General features: G+C 41.6%; 1 protein-coding gene across 6 annotated transcripts in view; it reads left to right on the top strand.

Annotated features, from left to right (window-relative positions):
* Nucleotides 1-1,289: 1,289 nt before the first annotated feature.
* Esrrg (estrogen related receptor gamma) overlaps nt 1,290-21,490 on the top strand; it is a 595,402-nt gene continuing 575,201 nt past the window's right edge. For 3 of the 6 annotated variants that reach the window (XM_078022826.1, XM_040276850.2, XM_078022830.1), the window contains exons 1-2: nt 2,844-2,981; nt 3,347-3,428. In XM_078022826.1, the coding sequence (XP_077878952.1) occupies nt 3,427-3,428 (2 nt within the window). In that variant the 5' untranslated portion in view covers nt 2,844-2,981; nt 3,347-3,426. Of the gene's footprint in view, nt 1,419-2,394; nt 2,525-2,843; nt 2,982-3,121; nt 3,429-21,490 lie in introns of those variants that run through there. The other 3 variants (XM_078022829.1, XM_078022828.1, XM_078022827.1) reach the window with 3 other exon arrangements.

Genomic DNA, 21,490 nt, shown 5'->3' with positions numbered 1-21,490 from the left:
CCCCTCCCCCGCCCTGCTGCAACTTCCCCATCTTGCTGAAGTCTGGTCGGGACTTGATGCCCATTTGGGCGCCTGAAACGCCACGCCGAACTTCTTGGTTACTATCCTAGACTTATGTTTTACGATGGCTTGGTTTTCGTGGATGAAAAGTGATTTCATCACCAATACCACCCCAAACTGGGGCCGGGGATAGCAATTCTAACCAATTAATTATGTGTGTCGTATCTAAAGGGCGTGCCTTATTGATGACACCTAATGAAGCAAATAATGGATTTGCAGTATCTTGGCTATTCATCTGGTCTTCTAGTAACCTGGGTATTAGGGAGAAATGGATAGTGATGGATGGAGAGAGAGCCAGAAGGGGGTGGGGAGAAGAGAGAGAAGGGGTCGGCTACAGATCCTTGGAAACCGACCAGATTTGTTGAGTGTCAGCTTGAAGAAGGCAGTCTGAACCATGATTTAAACCCGGGCGGCATCATTGTTAACTAGTGTCCGACGACTGCCCCCCACCCTGCTCCCGCGCCCGTCTTTTCTCCCTTTTGTAGGATACAGAAGGTGAATAATGAAACCATTTTGCTAATAGTTTATGAGCCATGAGATTGGAAATGTATATGGATAGACCGAAGCACCAGACTAAAATCATTTGAAAGAAGCGTGAGGCTTGGCAGAGAAAGAAACCCACCGTGTCCTTTCTCCCCAGCCCAGAGCGGAAAGGGACGGATGCAGTGGCCTCGTACCTCCTCCTCTCCGCTTCATCCTAGGGCAGCGGCGTGGCCCGTCCCCTCACCAGCTCCTCACCCTCCTCATCTCCCCGAGGGGTTGGAGCGAGAGGGAGATGGATTGGGGTGATGGCAAGATAACTCGAGCAGGAGATAATCGTTATCACCAGGATTTTTCTTCCAGTGATGGGATCTAAAAAGATCTATCACGCTGGGCAGTCTTCCCCTAGGCATAAAACAATATAGACGTGAACTATGAGTTTAAGACAACCACTGGGGCTCTGCCTTTGAATCGTTTTTGTCCCATAGGGCCTATTCCCCTATGAACATCCAGAACCTGCCAGCACACCCACCCGACCTCCGCACATGGTCCGAAAGATCTTTCAACCCGCTTTTTTTTTTTTCAGAATTTCTACAGTTTTGAAGCGTGGGCTCCGTTGGCGGGATGCAGGAGGATTTGGGGGGACGGTGAAGGCTAGATTGCATGAAAGGAGAGGCGCTGGACTGGACCTACCAAAGGGCCGCACAGCCTGGGGGAATTCTAGAAGCCTTTCTAGAACTCTGGCCCAAGCCAACTGCTAGGGGAGAGACCGCCCGCAAAGGCGAGAGGGGGAGGGCGAGGGCGGGCTCCGCTGGAAGCGGCGGGCTCCAGGCCCGGCTACCCAACCCGGTACTCTTGGCGCTGGAAGGTCAGGACAGGTACGTGGGTAGCATTGGACGCGCAAGACATGCCGGATGCCCGGGGACCCCTAGGCTCTGTTCAACCCCTGTCTGGGAGAACCCTTAAGAGCACTCCTGGTGGGGGCCAAGGGGTCGCACTGCCTACTCCAGCCTTTGGGGAAAGTCGAGAAGTGCAGTCAGAAGCCAAAGCTCCCGGAGCACCGGGTTCCTGGGGCTGGACAAGAAGGCTCTTGCGCACCCGCCAGTGTGGAGTCAGGGGCTTCACGCCCCGCGCAGAGGGTTGCAGCCCTGACCTCCTTAGTTCCTCTGTCCTTTTCCCGCTCGTTCCATATTTGGCTGGGTTCTGGGGCAAACAAAATAACTTTTGCAATTTTGATAAGGTAACTGGAGGCAAGCGGTGTTGGAAAAGCGCGATTAAGGCAGCAACGCCCTCACAGTAACTTGAGTCGGAGATCTCTTTGGTCTCCTCTCTGGCGGGTGCAAGTCAGGTTAGGTATTTATTTGACCTTTTCCCGTGTGGGGCCAGCCGGTGGTGTTGGGCCGTGGTGGGCAATGGAAAGAACAATCACCACGGTTCTCATGCTCCCTTCTCTTTCCAGCTAGAGACATCTTTGGGAGGGCTTGCTCCCACCACACCTCCCCAGGCCTGGCGGAGAGAATCGAGTCTCTAGGGGAGCAACGCAAACTCCCTTCACCTGCAGCTCCTTCTCTCCCGCACCTGGCTTCAGCTGCGGAGTCCTAAATTTGTCCAATCCCCCAGCCACCTGTGTTGATTCTTCTATTGACCCTGTTTATTTTTTGCTAGCAACATGCAGGATAAATTTAGCCAAACAACCTCCTGAACTGTGTTGTTTGGAGTGGGGAGCGAGTATCTGTTGTCCTCGGGGATTTTATTTTGAGGACCTAGAATGAAAATGAAAAACTAACCTAATCACCACCCACAACTTGGCCTTGGCCAAAGGAAAGGGGGAGGGTGGACTGCGAGTTGCGCTCAGGACTCACAATCATTTAGACCATTCGCTTTCTTATGGGAGGCAGGTGTGAGGGGGCGCGAAGAAAAGTCATCCTGCTCCCGGGGACGGGGGAGGGCTAAGCGAGGCAGATCCTATGGCGCATCTCTCAGGGTGAGCTTCTCCCAGACCTTGCGGGCCCCACGCAACCAAAGACACAATTCCCATGTTTGCCTTGGCGCTTCGGGTCGGGACCGGGAGGAGGGTTCTAGCAAAGCAATTGAGAAAGGGGGTTGCTAGCACTGGAGGGCTGTTGTAGTACCTGTGGTCCAGGTACTCTTTTGCGCCAATTCGCAATTCCTTCCGAAATTCAGGAGATTACCCAAATTCCTGTCGTGGCATTTCAAGAAGACCCCAAACCCTGTCACTGTTTTTTCCCACCTCTCCCCACCCCTACCCCAGCTTCCATCACTCCGGTAGTCCTGGGGAAACCGGGCTCGGGATCCTCCTCTTCCTCCTCTCCTCGTCAACAGCCAACCCCTTAGGAACTCTGCTCTCCTGGGCCTTTGCCCTTCCTAGCTGGTTTGGAGCTGCGGGCTGGGGTTGGGGTTAAGAGGGAGTAGCTGCAAAGGTAGGTCGGTGGGAGGATCAGAAACGGTGTGGTCCCTCCCTTGCAAAAGTAACAAGAACTACTGTAAATTCTACTAAAATTAAATTCCATCCCCCTCTTCAAAACTGTCCCCTTTTCACTCCTGTAAAGAGAGTGAGGAGGGGAGTCGGGTTGTCCCCGAAAAGGGGGGATCCTGCGCAAATTTATGCCCGCTTCTCTCATTTGTTAGTTGATTCCGTCTAAAAGTTTGCTATTTATAGGCTACACGAGGCAGTCCGAATCCCCGCGCCCGCTTCCTTGTGCCAAATGAGAGCGGTCCCGGAGGCGCCGAGCGGCCCGTCCCAGTCGTGTCCCGTGATTTTTGTTTTGTTTCTGTCCTTTCGCAGCAGGCAACCAGGGAGAAGACCTCAGGGAGCCCCCGAAGTCACCCGCTGGCTGTAACTGAGAGGCGGTCTGCACTCCGACCATGTGAGTTTCCGACTGACCCCGCGGCGCGCGCGGGCGGGAGGGCGCTCAAAAGGCGCTGCGGCTGTGCAGCCTCTGCGTCCGTACCCCTGGCTCAGTTTTCCCTCTCCGCCTGTGCCCTGATCGACCTCCAGCTCCTCGCTCGCTCTCCTCCCTCTTTGATCTCTCCCTTCTCTGTTTCAGTGCATCTTGTACTCTCCCTTCACCTCTTTGGCTCTGCTCTCAACTTCAAGTTGAGTTTGCTTCTAGACACAAAAAGAGAGAAAACTGGCCTTTACGTGGGAGGCGGGGTGGGCGTGTGTGCTTCTTAAAGGAGAAAACTGCTGGGTGGGAGGAGGGAGGAGGGAGGGGAAGGCGCGTGCTGGAGCCGACCGGGAGCGCGGCCCCGCGCTCTGGGGGAGGGGATGAGGTGCGTCGGGACCGAGACCTTTCTCTGCAGAGGCTCTGACCATGGGATGAAAATGCAGTGCCCGCGTAGCCTGGCCATTTGGCGCCATCCCAGCGCGGCGCGAGAACAGATTTGTCTTAATCAAAATCTCCGGACCGCTCTGGATGAAAAGGAGAGAAAAGGGAGGAAGAACGTGGGCACGGGCTGGGGCTGGCCGGAAATAGAGTTAGGGTCAGGTCTCTACATTCCAGGGGCGCTGCGATCTCTTTTTTTCCCAGTGACTGCGGGCAAGGGACTTGCTTGAGATGAGCGCAAAGGTGCCAGTGGATCGGGTAGTAGGTCCATCCCTAGGCCTTGACCTTGCCCCCTTTTCTAAATGCCAGAGCCTCAGCCCTTGCGTCTACGTTTTAGAAATCAAATGTCAAGGGGGAGGGAAGCACGGCAAGCTGGTTCCTTGAGCCCGGGTGAGAGGAGCGTTAAAACACCGGGAACCAACAGCCGCACCGCCAGGAGCTTTCTTTTCTTGCAGGCGCACAGCGGCGGGCGCACAGCTGCGGGCTTGAGACTCCCTCAGGGTGGGTCAAAGTGCACTGTTCTATCACTGCCTAGGCCTGAGTGAGGTGGGGATGATTGTGATTGAAAATAATTCTGGGCTTGAATATTTTTGGCTGAAAATGAGATCGTAGTGCGGGGGAGTGAGGAGAGGTGAGGAGCTGTTAGGAACTAGAGAGGGAAGGAGTTGACTTTGCCTCTCTAGTGGCCCTGGTTCCTGGTCTCAAGTGCATTCATCTGGATTAGGTTCTTATGTGCCATCAGTTTTTCCCAACGTAGTGAATGTCACAGTTAGAATCCTCTTTTGGCTACATTCCCCCCAAATCCCAGGCTTACTTTGTGGATAGACTAGCGGAGAGAGTGAAGACTGAGCTCCAATATGTGATGTTGCTACATCCAGAGGACATACTTCCCAGGGTGTGTGACCAGAGTTGCCCTTCACAGTGCAAAATGGGGTGTAGTGTAGTGTGTACCCAGCCTGCATCCCGTCTCCCTCTGGAGTTAATACTGCAGGAACAGTCTGGTTCAGACTGGACCAGGGGCATTCACACCTGGCTCTGACCTATCTAGATTCTCATCCTGGCCTGCCCAATATACCTGGCAAATCTACCACCAAGCAAAAGGCAAAAGCAGTTTACTACAAGTTTTCCTGGGGTGCAATTGGGAAAATGGGTAGATGTGAATCTTTGAACAAATTCCTAGCTAGAAATTGATGGCATTGAAGCCAATTGTCAAAATTTGGGAGCTGGAGGTACTGTGTCTTGGAATCTCTCCCCAACCCTATTCCTGGACAGAAAATGTCATTACGCTTTCTGGGTTGCTGTTCCTTTTTGTAAACCTTCAGGAAGGAAGGAAGAAAAGAAGGTCCTCAAAATAAGATGGAATTAAACAGGAGAAGAGGGGGAATGGAATGATCAAAAGGAAGCTACAGTAAAAACAAGACCTGTTCTAGCTGCTTTTTGTCCTTGTCCCCTTCAAAAGGAACAGGATCTTTCCAGAGGGAAGGAATTAACCCAAGAATAGATACACTTCACCCCCAGGTTCCCTGGTGATAGCCAGCTAGTGGGCATGTGTCTATGTGTGCACTGATTTGTCCTCGGCCCTCCCAACTCCTAACTCTTGGACACACCTTGCTCAGGCACTGATCAAAGGGAAAGTCCAAAGTGCCCTTCTGGCAACCCCCTCAGGCTCTGTGTTGGCATAAAATCAGACCACTGAAGGTGGAAACAGTTGTGCCAGGCTTCTGGGCGTCCGTGGGAGAAGTCTTCTCTCTGAAATCATTTTGCTTTTAGGACTTTTTTTTAATCCTAAAATCATTTGCTTTTAGGACAAAAGGGCTTTCCCCAGCCTTTGACAGTCACAAAACTCTGAAGTTTCCTTTGCTCAGCGAAGTGAAATTAACTTGCTCTAGCAATGAGCTCTGGCTTGGCTTTCTATGTCACTGTCCCTCCAGAATCCTACTTCTCTCTCTGACAGCACAGATTCCTTTCTGTCCTTTCCTTGCTCACTCAGTCTCTGTTAGAATAGCTTCAACCCCTAGGACTTTATTCGTAGGTTGGGGCTGTGTATTAGAAGTTTTCCTTCTCAGTGTATATAAAGATGACATCTCCACCTTTAAGACAAACAACAAACTTTGTATGAAGGGAGTTGGTGGCAGAGAATATGGAGATCTCTTTGTTTCTCAATCAGTTAGCAAAAGAAAAAGAAAACTTGTTTTCTTTTCAAGGGACTCTGGAAAAATGGCAAAAAAAAAAAAAAAAAAAAAGAAAAAAAAAAGATCCTTTTCTGATTTCTTCAGGTCTGCCTCCTGAAACCCATAGAAGAGGAAATGAGGGGGGAAACACAAAGGCAGTTGAACTAAACCATCTGTGCCCAGCCATTGTTCCTCATATTATATGGCCTTAGATCATGGTTATAAACAGTGGTCACCATTTTACCAATCATAGCAGAATCACCCAACTGTTCATAAGTTGTGCTTCTTGTGACTAATGAATGTCCTGGGATGGGATGATTAACTTGAACTACCCCAGACCAAGGGATTTTTTTTTTTTTTTTTTTTTTTTATGAGAACTAAATTTCCTGTTGGAGCAAAATAGTCCTTCCCTTTCTCAGCCCCACCTCCAGGCCTTGAAACACTATCCTGGCCTCTTTCCCAGTGTGACTGGGTCATCCGGGAATGAAAAGGACCTTGGAGACCCCACTTGCCTCTGTCCCTTCCCCAAGCTAGACCTTTGACAGAATAAAGAATTTCTGTGCTGAGGATACGTGTTTGGATACAGACAATGGCCAAATGCTTTCCTCAAAGCGTAACAATTCCTTTGGCTTTCTCCTTCTTTCCTCTGACTCCCAACACCATCTTTCTTAGTCAGCAATCCCAGGGCTCCAGCAATGGGGTCTTCTTGATCTATGTATCCTCACTTCTAGGGACAGTTTTGTTATTTATTTATTTTTGCATAGAGGGACTGAATGCAGTCTTCTTCCAGGATTTCATTTTACCATTAAATGTACACATTTCTAGGCCTGAGGCCCAGATAGTTAAGATGGAGGGAGTCAGGGAAAACTCGGAGAAGACCTAAAGGACTCTGTTGGACAAGGAATTTCAGTTAACTTGATGTTTTCTTGTTATGTCACATGAGTTTTAATCTCATTTTTTTTCTCTTTGAAGTGAAGGAAATGGAATTATTAGATTATGTGACTGCTTTAGCCATACATATAGGTCTATATTCTGGCTGAATGTGTTTAGAATTTGACCATTAGATACATATGCAACCTGAAAAGTTTTCTGTGTCCTCTTCTATGTTACTTAATTTTGACATAAAGTAAAAGGGTTCATTTTCATCAAGTTCTTGTTCACCTTCAACAGGTTGGTTTCAGTTTCTGTATTTCTCAAATTTCTTTAAAATAATAGCACATGAGCCAAATATGTTTAGTTCTAAGGGACAGGATTACTTGCACCACAATTCTCTAGATAGTTCTGGCTAAAACCGCCTTTGCTCTCACCTGAATTAGACACATACTTAAGATGAAAGAGAGGGATTTTTTTTTTTAATTTGAATTATTCAATGCTCTTTTTTTTTTAAAAAAATTCTACCTGTTTGGAATAAATCTAGTTATATTAACATTTAAATAGACATGTCATAAAAGATAAGCATAATTTTTTATGTGGAGAATTTCTTTGAGGTATTTTAAAATCGTAGCTTAGGTGTTTAACTTCAGGATACTGTACCTTTGAAATTAATTGACAGTTGCATTTATTTTCAGAACCTTCTATCTTACTTTATCATACTTTTTACAATTTTATTCTCCCATCTAAGTGAATCTGCAATCAACAGCTTTAACAAGTATGTACCTTAAATGAGATTTTTTCCCCCAACTTTTTAATTTGTCCAACTTTTCCTCATGTCTAACTTTACAGTTGAGAAAAATTAAATCTAGAACATATAATTTATTTACTGGTCTGCTTATTTAAGCTGCATTTTATTACTAAATGTTTCTTTGTGGGAGAAATATATATAGCGTCTTTTTAAGGAACTCTTGCTAAATAGTTTGTCACTAGTGTTCTTTATTTTCTCTATCAGATATAGTGCTATTTCTGATTCATTTATGTCATATCAACTCAGAAAATATTCAAATTACTGATCCCGGAAAAATCATATCCCTCACCTTATCAGAGTAATTAATGTGTAATTATTTTGAATTATACATTGTATGTATTCTAGAAGACAAAAGGTTTTACACATATTCCTTAATTGTTGATGTTCAAATTGGCTAAACTATTGACAGGGAACATTTGGAAGTAGAGATGTAACATTAGAAAAGTTGAAATTTCTACTGGCAAATCAACAACCCAAAAATGCCCTTCAAGAGCAAAGGAATAATGACAGATGATACAATGAAATAGAAGACAACTTGTCAGTTACTGATCTTCAGGATACAGTATCGCACTCTTTAAAAGGTTTTGACTCTTTAAAAGATTTGTGACTACTGAATGGCCTGGGAGGGATGATTAACTTGCACTACCCCAGACCAGGGGATTTTTTTTTTTTAATATAAGAACTAAATTTCCTGTTGGAGCAAAATAGTCCTTCCCTTTCTCAGCCCCTACCTCTAGGCCTACCTCTAGGCTGGGGTTCTCCTCAGTGGTAGAGGGCTTCCCTAGTATGCATGATGCCTGTGATTGAACCCAGGCACCATGATAACTGTGTGTGTACACACACATACACATATTTTTTGGGTGATATACCATGTTAAATTATTTTGTATTGGAGGAAGAGACTTTTGGCATCTTTCAGTAGGGGTTCAAGTGAGTACTGCATTTTTAAAATGCAGTAAAATTGGCAGAACAAACTAGACGCAGTGGCACATGCCTATAATCTCAGCAACTCCAGAGGCTGAGGCAGGAGGATTCCAGATTCAAAGCCAGCCTCAGCAAAAGCCAGGTACTAAGCAACTCAGTAAGACCCTGTTTCTAAAAAAAAAAAAAAAATTACAAAATAGGCCTAGGGATGTGACTTAATGGTTGAGTGTCCCTTTTATTACATTTATAGTGATGTGCTACTACCACTGCTATTCAAATCCACAGTATTTATTAACCCCCCCCCCCAAAAAAAAAAAAAACCCATACTCATTTAACCAGTCACCCTCATTCCTCCCTCTCCTCAGTGTCTGGCAACAACTCTCCTTTCTGTCTCCATGGATTTGCCCATTCTAGATATTTCATATAAAAGGAATTACATAATATGTGACCTTTTTTGTCTGATTTCTTTCACTTGATAAAGTGTTGTCAAGGTTCATCCACGTTGTGACATGTATCAGTACTTTATTATGTCTGAATAATATTTAATTGTATGGATTTACATATTTTGTTTGCCCATTCGTCAGCTGATGGGGATTTGGGTTGTTTCTGGTTTTTGGCTATTATGAGTAATGAGTGCCACTGTGAATATGTGTGTGCAGACTTTTGTTTAAACTTAAGGTTTTAGTTATTGGGTATAACTTAGGAATCACCATACAGCTTTTATAACAGATGCTTAATTCTACATTCACACTGGAAACAGATGAGGATACAATTTTTCCACATTCCATTAACATTTATTTACTTTTTTAAAAGTGATAACCATAATAGGGGTGTAAATGGTATCACACTTTTATTTTAATTTATATTCCCCCTAATGACTGATAATGTTGAACATCTTTCATGTTCTTATTAGCCATTTGTACATCCTCTTTGGAGACATGTTTGTTCAGGACCTTTGTCCATTTAAAACAGTGTTTTGCCTTCTTATTGTTGAACTGTACAAATTGTTTATATATTCAAAATACTAGACATAGAGAATGTGCAAATATTTATACTTCTATTTTTGTGGGTAGATTTTTCATTTTCTTGATAGTATCCCATAATTCATAAGTTTTCATTTAAATAATTATAATTTGCCGTTTACTCATTGTTATTTCTAAAAATCAGTGCATTCTACATCCCCAAGAAGACTCAGATTAGATATAATACATAGACAGACAGACAGACAGACACACACACACACACACACACACACACACACACACACATACACATACATTAAAACTCTAAATCCTAAATAAAGAGAAGATTCTTTTCTACTGCTGAAATAACTTTATCAAATGCAGATCACCAGAGAGTACATGAAGTTACTGCTGTTACTCAAGAAAAGGAAACAGGACTACATTGACCTTTTATTCGAAGAAGTCCTGACTTATTCAGATAAGATGTCTACCCTTATGGTGAATGAGATCCTTTATCTCAAGAGGACAGTCATTGTTTTTTTAAAAAATTATCACTATCAAATTCATCTACCAAGAAATTTCAAATAGTCCTCTCTGTTTAAATAACATTAAGGATCTGCCTTAAACCAACAAGAACCAGGAAAATCAAAGTAAAGGTTGACAGGGTGTTCCCAACTTAGCAGTTTCTATCACACAGGCTTGGACAGTCAGGTGACCTGCTTTCAAAGTCCCTAGGAGAAAGGTCTTGGAGTCAGAGAGAAGAGAAAGTAAATTATTGCAAAACATTGTTAAATCAAAAGTTAATAAGAGGAAGGTTATAAATGGACATTATTGAATGTCAAGGATTATCTCAAATTGGTTACTTTTGAACAATTCATTTATTGATTAAAGTAACTCACAATGGTTTGAATCAGATCTTTATTTAGTTACTAAGAAGGTTTGTGGTGAATGCTGGTTTAGAGACCTCTGGTTTATCCATCTGACTTCTTGGCTCAGATTTATATATTTGTCATTTTGTGAAGTGTACTATTGGGCAAATCACTGGACATTTTGTAAGTGCCTGTGCCCATTACTCCCTCATGGCTAATGAGTACATGCAGCTGCCTCCCTAAAGAATTCCTGACAGGTCCCTAGGGAAACTCAGTTTCCTTATCAGTGGAGGAATATGGTCATCCCACAGTTAGAGTGGGGGATAAAATGGCATATATATGTGAAAATATTACCTGCACATGAGATATATTCATAAAGCACTTTGAGATTTTTGTGTATTTTGTTGTTTATGTGGCCCTTGCTACACATCAGTTACAATCCTAAAATTTAACAATAGTGGGGAAAAAACTTGGGATTGGTGCTATAGCTCAGTGATACAGCATTTACCTGACACCATTAGGACCTGGGTTTGTTCTCTAGCACCACAAAAGGAAAAAAAAAAAATTAAAAATGGAGTTCTCGAACAATCTTAGAAGGTAGGTACTATTATTTCTTCCTGTGTTACAGATGAGAAAACGAAGGTACAGAGGTTTTATGAAACTTGCCTAAGGTCCTATAGCTGATAAGTGGCAGAGCCAGGTATTGAATCTAGGAAATCTGGCTCTAGACTTAGTGTTGTTACTTATTACACTAAACTGCTTAAAATGAAAAATCTACAAACTTCAGATGAAAATGAAAATCTCTCTTAGTTGACTTAAAGATTTATCAAGTCCCATTAGGTACCAGCGTGCTCTTGAAACATTAGAAGATGTAACAAATCTGGGGCTGTTTTCCTGCATTCTCTCATGGTTGTAATTGGATGGAGCTGGCTGGAGCTGAATTATCACTGTTATCTTTTGACAGTTGTCCAAGTTGGTTTGATTATTCACTTGTTTGTTACTACTAACATATAGGCAAGGAAAATAGGTCATAACCAAAACCATGAGCAGAAAGGAAGTAATAATCAGGAAATGAACACTGTGGCATGAACTTAGATCTGCAAAGTTTTCTTGCTGCTAGCACCAAACACAGAGCAATGGGCCATCAAGTTTGTTGGGTACCGAGTCAATGCTTGAAAAGCTGCGATAATTTGCCTTCTAGGTAGAGGTCTTTTATTATAGAATTTGTTTTCTTGTTTTATGCGCAAGAGGTAAATACAAGAAATATCTATTCCAAAAGCAGTTTTCAGAATATCACCAAGTTGGGAAACAATCCATCTTTACTGATATCAAAATATTCATGCTCTGCAGTTGGACTGTGCTCCTCATAATTACCCTGAGTACTGCTCATTCTAGAAGGGTCTCCTGAATGGAAAGAAAATCAAGTATGCAGAGTATTTATCATTATATGTATTTCTTACATATAATTTTTGAACAATAGTTAATTATTATTAATGAGAAATACTTCATTAGCAAGAACCTTCCTTTTGTAAACATGTCAATGTCAACTGAAGAGTTTACTTTAGTTATTTGCCTACTTGAGATTGAAGAGTCTGTTTCTTTGAAAGTCTGATATTAAGCAGAAGACATATTTCAGTACTCTATGTGCTATGGCCAGTGCCATATAGTGTGGCCCTTATCATGATTTGGCCAATGTCAAATCCATAAGCATGAGCCTCTACAGTTTCCTGGGCTGATTGACGTGGATATGCACAGCAGATTGGTCCGTACCTATTTTATCTGTTTGAAATATCCAACATAAACCTGTGTGTGTGTGTGTGGGGGGGGGTGTACACGTGTGCGCGCTGTCATATTTCTTTTGCTGTGAAATAGTTTGTTGAATATTATATAATGTTAAAATAACTGCAGATTTATTGATTTTTATTGAACAACATATGTTGTTCAATAAAATTCTCAAAGCAGAATTTTATAAATGCTTTCTCCTAATGCAGTGTTATGAGATTGGTAGATTAAGAAATACCAGCCAGATAGGTCATGAATCCCACTGAGAGGAGAGTGAGACTTAGAGATTACTGTCCATGGCTACATGACTAGTGAGATTGCTGACCTGCAACTCAAACCCAGGCCTCTGATACCATGACTAGGGCTTTTCTCTCTCATGATCTCTCTTTATCAGCTTTTCTGAGAATGTGTTCTACCTGAATGCCTGTTTCAAAATGCCCTAGGTTATTTGTGTAAAGGGTAGATTCCTCGGTCCTTGCTGTAGAAATATTACATCCTCAGGACTCAGAATTTTTAGAATTCTGAATCTCTGAAAAGATTTTTATACACAACAGATAGAAAGCTTTGTTGGTCTATATACTTGAAACATTTGGTTAAATTAATTTGGCAACAAGAAAAGACAATTGGAGCAGAAAAGAGAAGTTTCTGATTACACGTGGTACATACCAGTGTATGCTTAGTACTTACTTTACATGTTAGAATTTATATTTCACAGGGCTAGGGATAGAACCTAGCATTTCGCCCATGCTAGGCAAGTGCTCTGGCACTGAGCTACACCCCCAGCCCCTTGGTGGGATTTAAGAGATTCACCGTGACTCTCCAGTTTGGGAAGGTTGTCCCTATTTGAAGTATTTCATAGAAGTGTGATATTTTTATTACATAAACTTTTACAAAGCTAGCTCTCTGGTCTTTCTGCTTTATTGACTCTGGGGTCCTTTACGGTATTGTTTCTCTGCCACCCCTTGATGTGTTTGGATTTGTGTAGTTAGAGCCAACCCAACTCCAGGTTATCTGAGAAAAAGTTAAGGACAAGCAAATTTTCTTGAAAGCAAGTGGCACAGAGGTGCATTCTTCTCTTGGATTGTCAGGAGCTCAGTTGTATGGCCACACCTAGCTGCAAGGGAGGCTGGGCAGTGAGGTCATTTGTAGGTGGTCATGATCTCGGCTAAATGAGCATTCAGTAAGAGAGAAGGGAAAAGGACATGGAGTCAGCCATCAATCTGGCACAAGACTTTGGCTTTTAAATGGCAGACCTCACTGGGTTTAGAACCATACTCGGCCATCTACCAAACTTGTTCTCGTCTTTTACCCTCTAACTTGGTTTGTGGCTACACTACCCTTCCAGGGAACAGGGAGATAGCCTTTGACTCTTCCCTTACTCTCATTTTCATCTCTTTTGAAACTGCCCATTCCACTTAATCCCCTCCTCCTGCCTTGGTTCATGCCTCATCATCTCTCATGTGGGTTTGTGGAATGGCCTCCTAACCGGTCCCCCTGTCCCTAATATCAGCCCATCAAGGACATCCTTCACACCACCAGGAGAGTGATTTCTCTAAAATGCAAATCTGATCATCATTTTACTCCCTTTTTACAACCCTTCAGTGATTTCCCATGGCAAACGTCCAAATTGCTTTGCAGAGCACAAAAGGCCCTCTGTAGTTTAGTCCCTGAATCTCTCCTGCCTCATTTCTGACACTTCACGATTTCCCTCCCCAAAATGGATCACACCCACAGCTTCAGTTACACGGAATGATGGCAAACTGTTTCTCTTCTCCCTGGCTCTTCTCATGTGTCTCTTCTGCTTGATAAATGATGATATCCTTCAAGACCCAACACAGCTGGCCCCTGTCCTGTAACATTATCCCAGCCTTCCCCAGGGAAATCTTCATCATTCTTTCTTTGTTATGTTTCATTTATTGCACAAACTTCATTGGATTGAATACCTATCTGTTAGGCACTGTGCTAAGCATTGGTCATGATGACAGAAGTAGATCTGATTCCTGCCCTTATGGAGCTTATAGTCTCCTGGCATAGTTGGATGTCGATCAGATTCCCAGAGTAAATGGGAAATTGCAACTGTGGTAAACACAATGAAGAAGAAAAAAAGGTCACAATAATTAGCTCAAGAGGAGAATTTGACATAGTAAAGAAGCACAGGAGGCTTTTAGAAACCCAGTTTAGATAGAGTTGGAATATGAGATAATGTGTTAGCTCTGTGTTACTGTGACAAAATACCTGAGATAATAAATTTACAAAGAGGACAAGTTTAGTTTGGCTCATAGTTTTGGAAGTTTTAGTCTATGGTTTGGCGTGTTGCCTCTGGGGCCATGGTGAAGTAGTGTGTTACACTGGGAGTGTTTGGCAGAGGGGAAATCACTCACTTTGTGGCAGTCAAGAAGCAAAGAGAAGAAGGTACTGTGATCTGAATATCCCCTTCAAGGACTTAGCCCCAATGATCTAACTTTCTCCCCCTAGGCCCTGCTCCTTAACAGAGCCTTGGAATGGCAACCAAGACTTCAATTCATGGGCCTTAGGAGCATGTTCAAGATCCAAACTATAAAAGGTATCTTGGACAAAGCCCCGAGCAGTCATTCATATTATATCATGCATATATCTATTACTTCATATTTACTGTATTGTGATTACCTCTGTGTGTGTGTGTGTGTGTGTGTGTGTGTATTTTGTTTGTTAGATTATGAGCTCCTTGAAGGACTGGAGCAATATTTACTACTACTACTACTACTACTACTATTATTATTATTATTATTATTGATCTCTTTTAATTTTTGTATCCCCAGTATACATATTCCTATTGCTGTACATAGTATTTGGCCAGTAAATGTTTGTGAATAAATGGTGTAACTGACACCAAGGCCCAAACAATTTCACCCACACCAGTAGTGGGAAGGAAAAAAAAAAAAAGAACTGGAAAGGCAAGTTGAAGCTCAGTTGTAGAGTGTTTTAAATCCCTGGCTAAGAAGTTATATTGTGACATAAAATGTAATTAAACCTCCAGTTTACATTTACTTTCCCATCCAACCTTTGTTTCAAATAATACTTCTGTTATTTTTAAAATCATATAATGTTTACTCAAGGGACATTCTCTCCTATGTAAATCAAAGCCAGCCAAGCTCTGAGAAAAATATAGAGATCGTGCTATAAAAACCAGCTATGCTTTTATGCTGCAGGACCAAATGAAATTAGAATAAATTCATAGGAAAAAGGTTCACAGATACAAAAGAAATGGAATTGGGACTGTTTATTTTTTAGCTTTCCCCCTTTTCATTTTGTATTGGAGGTTAGGACTGAGTCATTAGGGCAAATCTAGAGAGAGATTCAGACATTTACATGGTTCGTTGCTGGGTTATTTTCACAGCATGTATCTGAAGAGATTAATGTTGAAGGGCTACCACTGTTTCTTGGAGTCACAGTGATAGAACAATATTTTGAATGTGTAGAATTTAGTCATAACCACACAAACAGCCTCTGTCTGTGGTGAAACAAAGCTAAGTCTATAAATGCCCTGTGAAGTGGTTGGAATTAAAACTGACTTGTGCAGAACCTTGTTTGAACTGGGTTTGTTCACATTAATGAATGGGTCTGTTTTAGGTTTATTAATCCAGACTCGAATGAGAACTGCTTCTACCATAATCCTGAAATTGGATACATCATCCTTTATTGTTTTATTAGAAATTTTATTTTTAAGCCCCTATACTTATCCCCCACATAAAATATGCAAATATTAAGATCAAATAATGTGTTTTCCCCATTTTGTATGCATTTTTTTTCTTGCACATACAGCTCATTCTATTTCTTTGTAAGATTGTGTTTTCTTTATCTCATGTGAGCAGAGGGGACAGTGGTTGATTTGAATGAACCCTCAGATTTTTCTTGGTGATCTTAATGATGAGAATATGAACTGAGCATCATGCAACTGATAGCCCAATCATATTGATTTTAATGACTGACTGGACAATGACTAGATACAGCTACAGACTCTGTGGTTATGTCTACAAAATACTAAGTGTATATCTGATGGTTTTCTAGTAGCTTGAGTCCTCAAAGACAGCTGAGCTGAAGGTAGATCTTAGAAATGCTGATATTTGCATTAAGGAGTTAGCAGAGTGATTACAAGCCCAGGATCCAGAATCAGAATGCTTGGGTTAAATTTCTTCCTAGAGTCATTTATTAGAAGTATAACTTTGGGTTAATTATGTAACTTCTTGTTTCTCAGTTTCTCCAAATGGAATGAGATTATTAATATACTTATTGCATTGGGCTTTTGGGAAAATTGAAATTTTTCTCATTGATAAAATGCTTAGTACCTGGCACATAATAATCACCAAATAATTTCTAGCTACTATTATTAGATCAGGAAGATGCTTAGAGATGGGTTTTATAGAGACAAAGATAGATTGGTGAAGGCAAGGTCAGTGCTCCTTTTGGTAAAATGGAAAGAATTTTGAACTTTCTGGTGAAGCATTAAATACACATCATTTGATTGACCTTCTAAACTGAAATATTTTGGAGGTTTCTTTTTACAAATACTCACCAAAAGTATTGGGAGTATCAAAAACATACTCTTCCAGAGAAGCTGACAATATGTGTCATTTAATGACAGTTAAAGACCTCAAGATGATTTAGTTTGGTGACAAGAAAGTCAATAAAATAAGATAAAATAAAATCACTAGGTTGGACTTGTAAATGGATTTATTAACATATTTAATAATGTCAAGTACTTATTGAGTACTTATTACCTCACAAGAACTTTAAATTCATTTAATTATTTGATTTTATTTAATTCTTTAGTCATTTAATTTCATTTGCCCTTATGAAACTCTGAAGTATCTTTATCTCCATTTTACATCTAACTAAACTGAGACTTGGAATAATGATGTGGTTTTTCAAAGTTCCCAAAGTTGAGTACCAGGATCACTGTTTCAACCTGGTTGTGACAAACTTTAAAAGCCAGTTTTGTTTTTGTTTTCAGTGCTGTGGGTGGAATTGAGGGCCTCGCGCATGCTAGGCAAGTGCTCTACCACTGAGCTATACCCCTAGCCCTAAAGCCAGTATTTTAATATCTATATTTCCCTCATGTATAGTTACTTATCTTAAGAACTATCATCAATATGGTATTTTTTTGGTTTTACGAAGCACTTTAAAAGACTTAAAAGTTAAGCATTCTTTAAGTATCTATTCTGCAGGTAAGGACATTGAAGCTTAATGAAGTGGACTGATTTCCCCAGGATTATTCAGTAACTATGTGTTTTAGCCAGTTTTGTTTTTTTTCCTGCTGCTGTGACTAAAGGACCCCACCAGAACAACTGTAGAGGAGGAGGAAGAGTTTATTTGGGGGCACATGGTTTCAGAGGTCTTAGTTCATGGATAGCCAGCTCCATTCCTTGGGTCTTGAAATGAGGCTGAACATCATGGTAGATGAGTGTGGAGAGTGAAGCAGCTCACATGAGGATCAGAAAGCAGAGAGAGAGAGAGAGAGAGCTCTCCACTTGCGATACAAATATATACCCCAAAGCCACATCCCAATTGCCACCTCTTCCACCCACACCTTACTACTTCAGTTGCCACTCATTTAATCCCTATCAGGGGATTAATTCACTGATTGGGTTAAGACTCTTATAACCCAATTATTTCTCCTCTGAACCTTCTTGCATTGTCTCACATGTGAGCTTCTGGAGGACACCTCACATCCAAACCATAATACTATGTATCTTATTCTTAAGGCTCCAAATTTTCTATTGTAGATACAATCCTCTAATTGTAGAGATTCTTACTAATTCCTTATCTACCATCAACGCAGTTGGCTGATGCAGCAGAGGTGGGGGTAAGAGCCAGCAGAGGGGCCAATAGGGAAGGGATTCATGAGGTACATGCTGACTGTACTCACACTGTCTTCACAAGTACCCAGCATCTTAGTTGCCACATTCTTGGTAACCTGATGACTAACTTATTTTTTCCCCTTCATTGACAATGTCAAAATTATAGCTAAAAATATCTAAATTAGACTTAAATAAGACTATTTTGATAGTATGGATACTAAAATGCTAGGGGAGTTATGGGAGTTTGCCTTTCCCATAAGTTACTCGTTCTACCTACTATATATTATATATGTTATATTTCAAGTAGGCATCATTACAGTCAAAATATTTCAGCTTTTTGATGAAACACTGCTTATAAGTCCAATAGATGCTACAGGAGCTCACATCAGAAAAACTCATGGGCTTAAGTACATCAGGAAAATCAGGGATTATTAGTTTGGTTTGAATTACTAGCAAATCATTCTACCCTATCTGGGAATTTGCCAATGAGATGACAACCAGAGTTAGGACCTGCCGGCAATTGCTGTTATCCATGGTGATGGCTTTATACATTCCTCTCAAGATAATTAAGATATTTATATCCATAAAATGGAAAAGTGCCTATCTTAATCTATTTTATCTATAATGTCTACATAGAATCCAGACATTTTAACAGGCTGAATATGAGATCAGGATCTTTGTGGAAAAAAAAAACACATTAATAAATCTTTCACTTGGTCTTTTTTCCCCCTTCTGCATGTACTTATAATAAAAATTACCATTGAGAAATATCTGAAAAACTGCTAGTCAGTGGATTGGAAGTCAGCCTGCTATCAACTCATTCATTCATTTATTCATTCATCAAATTTATATTGAGAAGGCCTGGTTTAGGGTATTAGGTAGTGAATGGAAAAATGCAAAAATCCTGGGGCTCATGAAACTTATGTTTTGGGTGAGAAAGAGGGAACAGTATGAGTAGGTAAATGTGTAGAATATAAAATAATTATAAGTTTTGTGGAGAAAAGAAAAAGGAAGGGAAGGTGATATGAAATGATCAGGTGGACAGAAAAGGTATCTATGAGAAAGGGACTTTTGAATGCAGATGTGAATGCAGGAAATGAAGGAACCTCACAGGATCTGGGGTTAGAACATGCGTTTTAGTCAGATTTTTTTACTATTGTGACCAAAAAGACATGACAAGAACAGTTAGAGGAGGACGTTTGGTGCTCATGGTTTCAGAATTCTCAGTCCTTCGATAGCTGACTCCCTTCTGTGGGGCCTGAGATGAAGAAGCACGTCATGGTGGAAGTGTGTGGCAGAGGAAAGCAGCTGGGAACATGGCATCAGGAAGCAGAAAGAGACTGTCCTCACATGGACAAAATATGTACCCTAAAGGCATGCCCCCAGTGATCCCACCACACCCTACCTGCCTACTCTTACCATTCAGCTAATATCTATCAGGGAATTAATGTGCTGATTAGGTTAAGGTTCTCATAACTCCATCACTTCACCTCTAAGCTTTCTTGCATTGTCTCACATATGGTCTTTTGAGGGACACCTCATATCTAAACCATAACAGCATTTCAGGGAGGGGAACAGTAAGTACAAAGGGGTTCAGGGATGCTTAGGCAAGGACAGTGAATTTGGAACTCAGGCACAAGAGGGTGAGCACAGGAGATGGAATAGGGATTCTGGGGGAAGGAGGGTGGGAGAATGTTTACAGATCATGTAGAGTCTTACAGTTCAAAGTGTGCAGACTTTGACTTCCTGTCATTCCAAAACCAGAAGCATGGGGGTAGATAGGGAGGGGATGTTTTGGAACACATGAAGATGAGGCTCTTCTTCTGTCAACTGAAATTTATTGAGCATCAGCCACATGGCAGGTACTGTGTTATGCTCTGGAGATCCAAACAAGAAAAGATATTCTCCCCTAAGTTATTCAGTTTGGTAGAGGAGATAAACAGAGGATCTGGTAGAGAACACACAGTTAACTGTTAAGCCTTTTGGACATTCATGCACAAGTGACAGGTGTACCCCATACGGTGAAAAAAAAAGTTCTTGAAAATTTGTAAATAGATTGAAATTGTATCCACTGAACTATATTGAGAATGAACTCTGGGGTATTAATAATGCAGTAAATCTATGATTTATCATCTTGTGAAATGAAAAAGTACCTTCTATTAGTCAGTCTAAGTGTTCCTACTCTTGTTTTGGCTTAAAGTTTACATATAGCTGAAATTACACACCTTGATATGGAAGGACTAATATTTTTCAGACTTGCTCAAGTTACATGGCCCATGAATGTAAGCTGTTACTAACAGACTGGTGCTGCCTCTTTCACCCAGGTTGGTCATATGAAGGGCATGGCATAACTCAAAGTTCATAGGGCTTCATGACATTTCCCAGGCCCAATACAAAGTTTCTTCTTCTTCACTGGAATAGTTTTAGTCTTATTTTTTTTCTAACTAGTTGTGTTAACTTTTCATCCTTGTGACCAAAATACCTGACAAGAACAGCTTAGCGGAGGAAAAGTTAATTTTGACCTCATGTTTTTAGAGGTTAAGTCCATGGTCTGCTGTCTCCATTGCTCTAGGCCCAAGGTGAGGCAGAGCTTCATGGAGCAAGGACATGGTAGAGGGAAGCTGCTCAACTCGTGGCAGCCTAGAAGCAGAGAGAGAGAGAGAGAAACAAGGAACAAAATACAATTCCCTAAGGCATATCCCCAGGGACTTTCTTCCTCCAGTCATGCCCACCTGCTTACAGTTACCACCCAGTAATCCACTTAAATTATGAATCCATCAAGTGGACGAATCTACTGATTAAGTTACAGCCCTCATAATCTGGTCATTTCACTTTTGAACATTCCTACATTAACATGAGCTTTTGGGGGGACACCTCATGTCCAACCATAATACTACTCCGCATTAATAGTTTCATATATCAAACTAGCAGTAAACTTCAAATCTGAACATTTTTTACTTTTTCTTATACAAGGCTAGAAAATGCCCCAAATCTATGCAGTGAATCTAATTTATAAATGTATTAGAAGTGTTTTATGGTTTTAATATGATTTGAGTGTGTCCCCCAAGGGTTTGTGTGTTAAGAGCTTGTTACCCAGCGTGGCCCTATTGAGAGGTAGTAAGAACTTTACGAGGCAGTGCCCATTCCCCTCACTCTAGCTTCCAGTATTGCCATGTGATTTCTCCTGTTCATGCTCTTGCCTTCGTAATACCCTCTGCCATCAAGTCTCCATCGGAGCTGAGCTGATGCCAGTGAATGGTGAGTTAAATAAAACTATTTTTTTAATAAAGTTCCCCAATCTCAGGTATTTCATTATCGAAACAGAAAACTGACTAATACAGGGTCCTCCTCTCTCCAGTCATAATTCTTCAAGGAAAA

The sequence above is a fragment of the Ictidomys tridecemlineatus genome, chromosome 10 (assembly GCF_052094955.1).
Source record: "Ictidomys tridecemlineatus isolate mIctTri1 chromosome 10, mIctTri1.hap1, whole genome shotgun sequence".
In the NCBI taxonomy this organism is placed as follows: domain Eukaryota; kingdom Metazoa; phylum Chordata; class Mammalia; order Rodentia; family Sciuridae; genus Ictidomys; species Ictidomys tridecemlineatus.
Note: the sequence above shows the minus strand (reverse complement) of the source record. Positions and strands in the feature narration are given on the sequence as shown.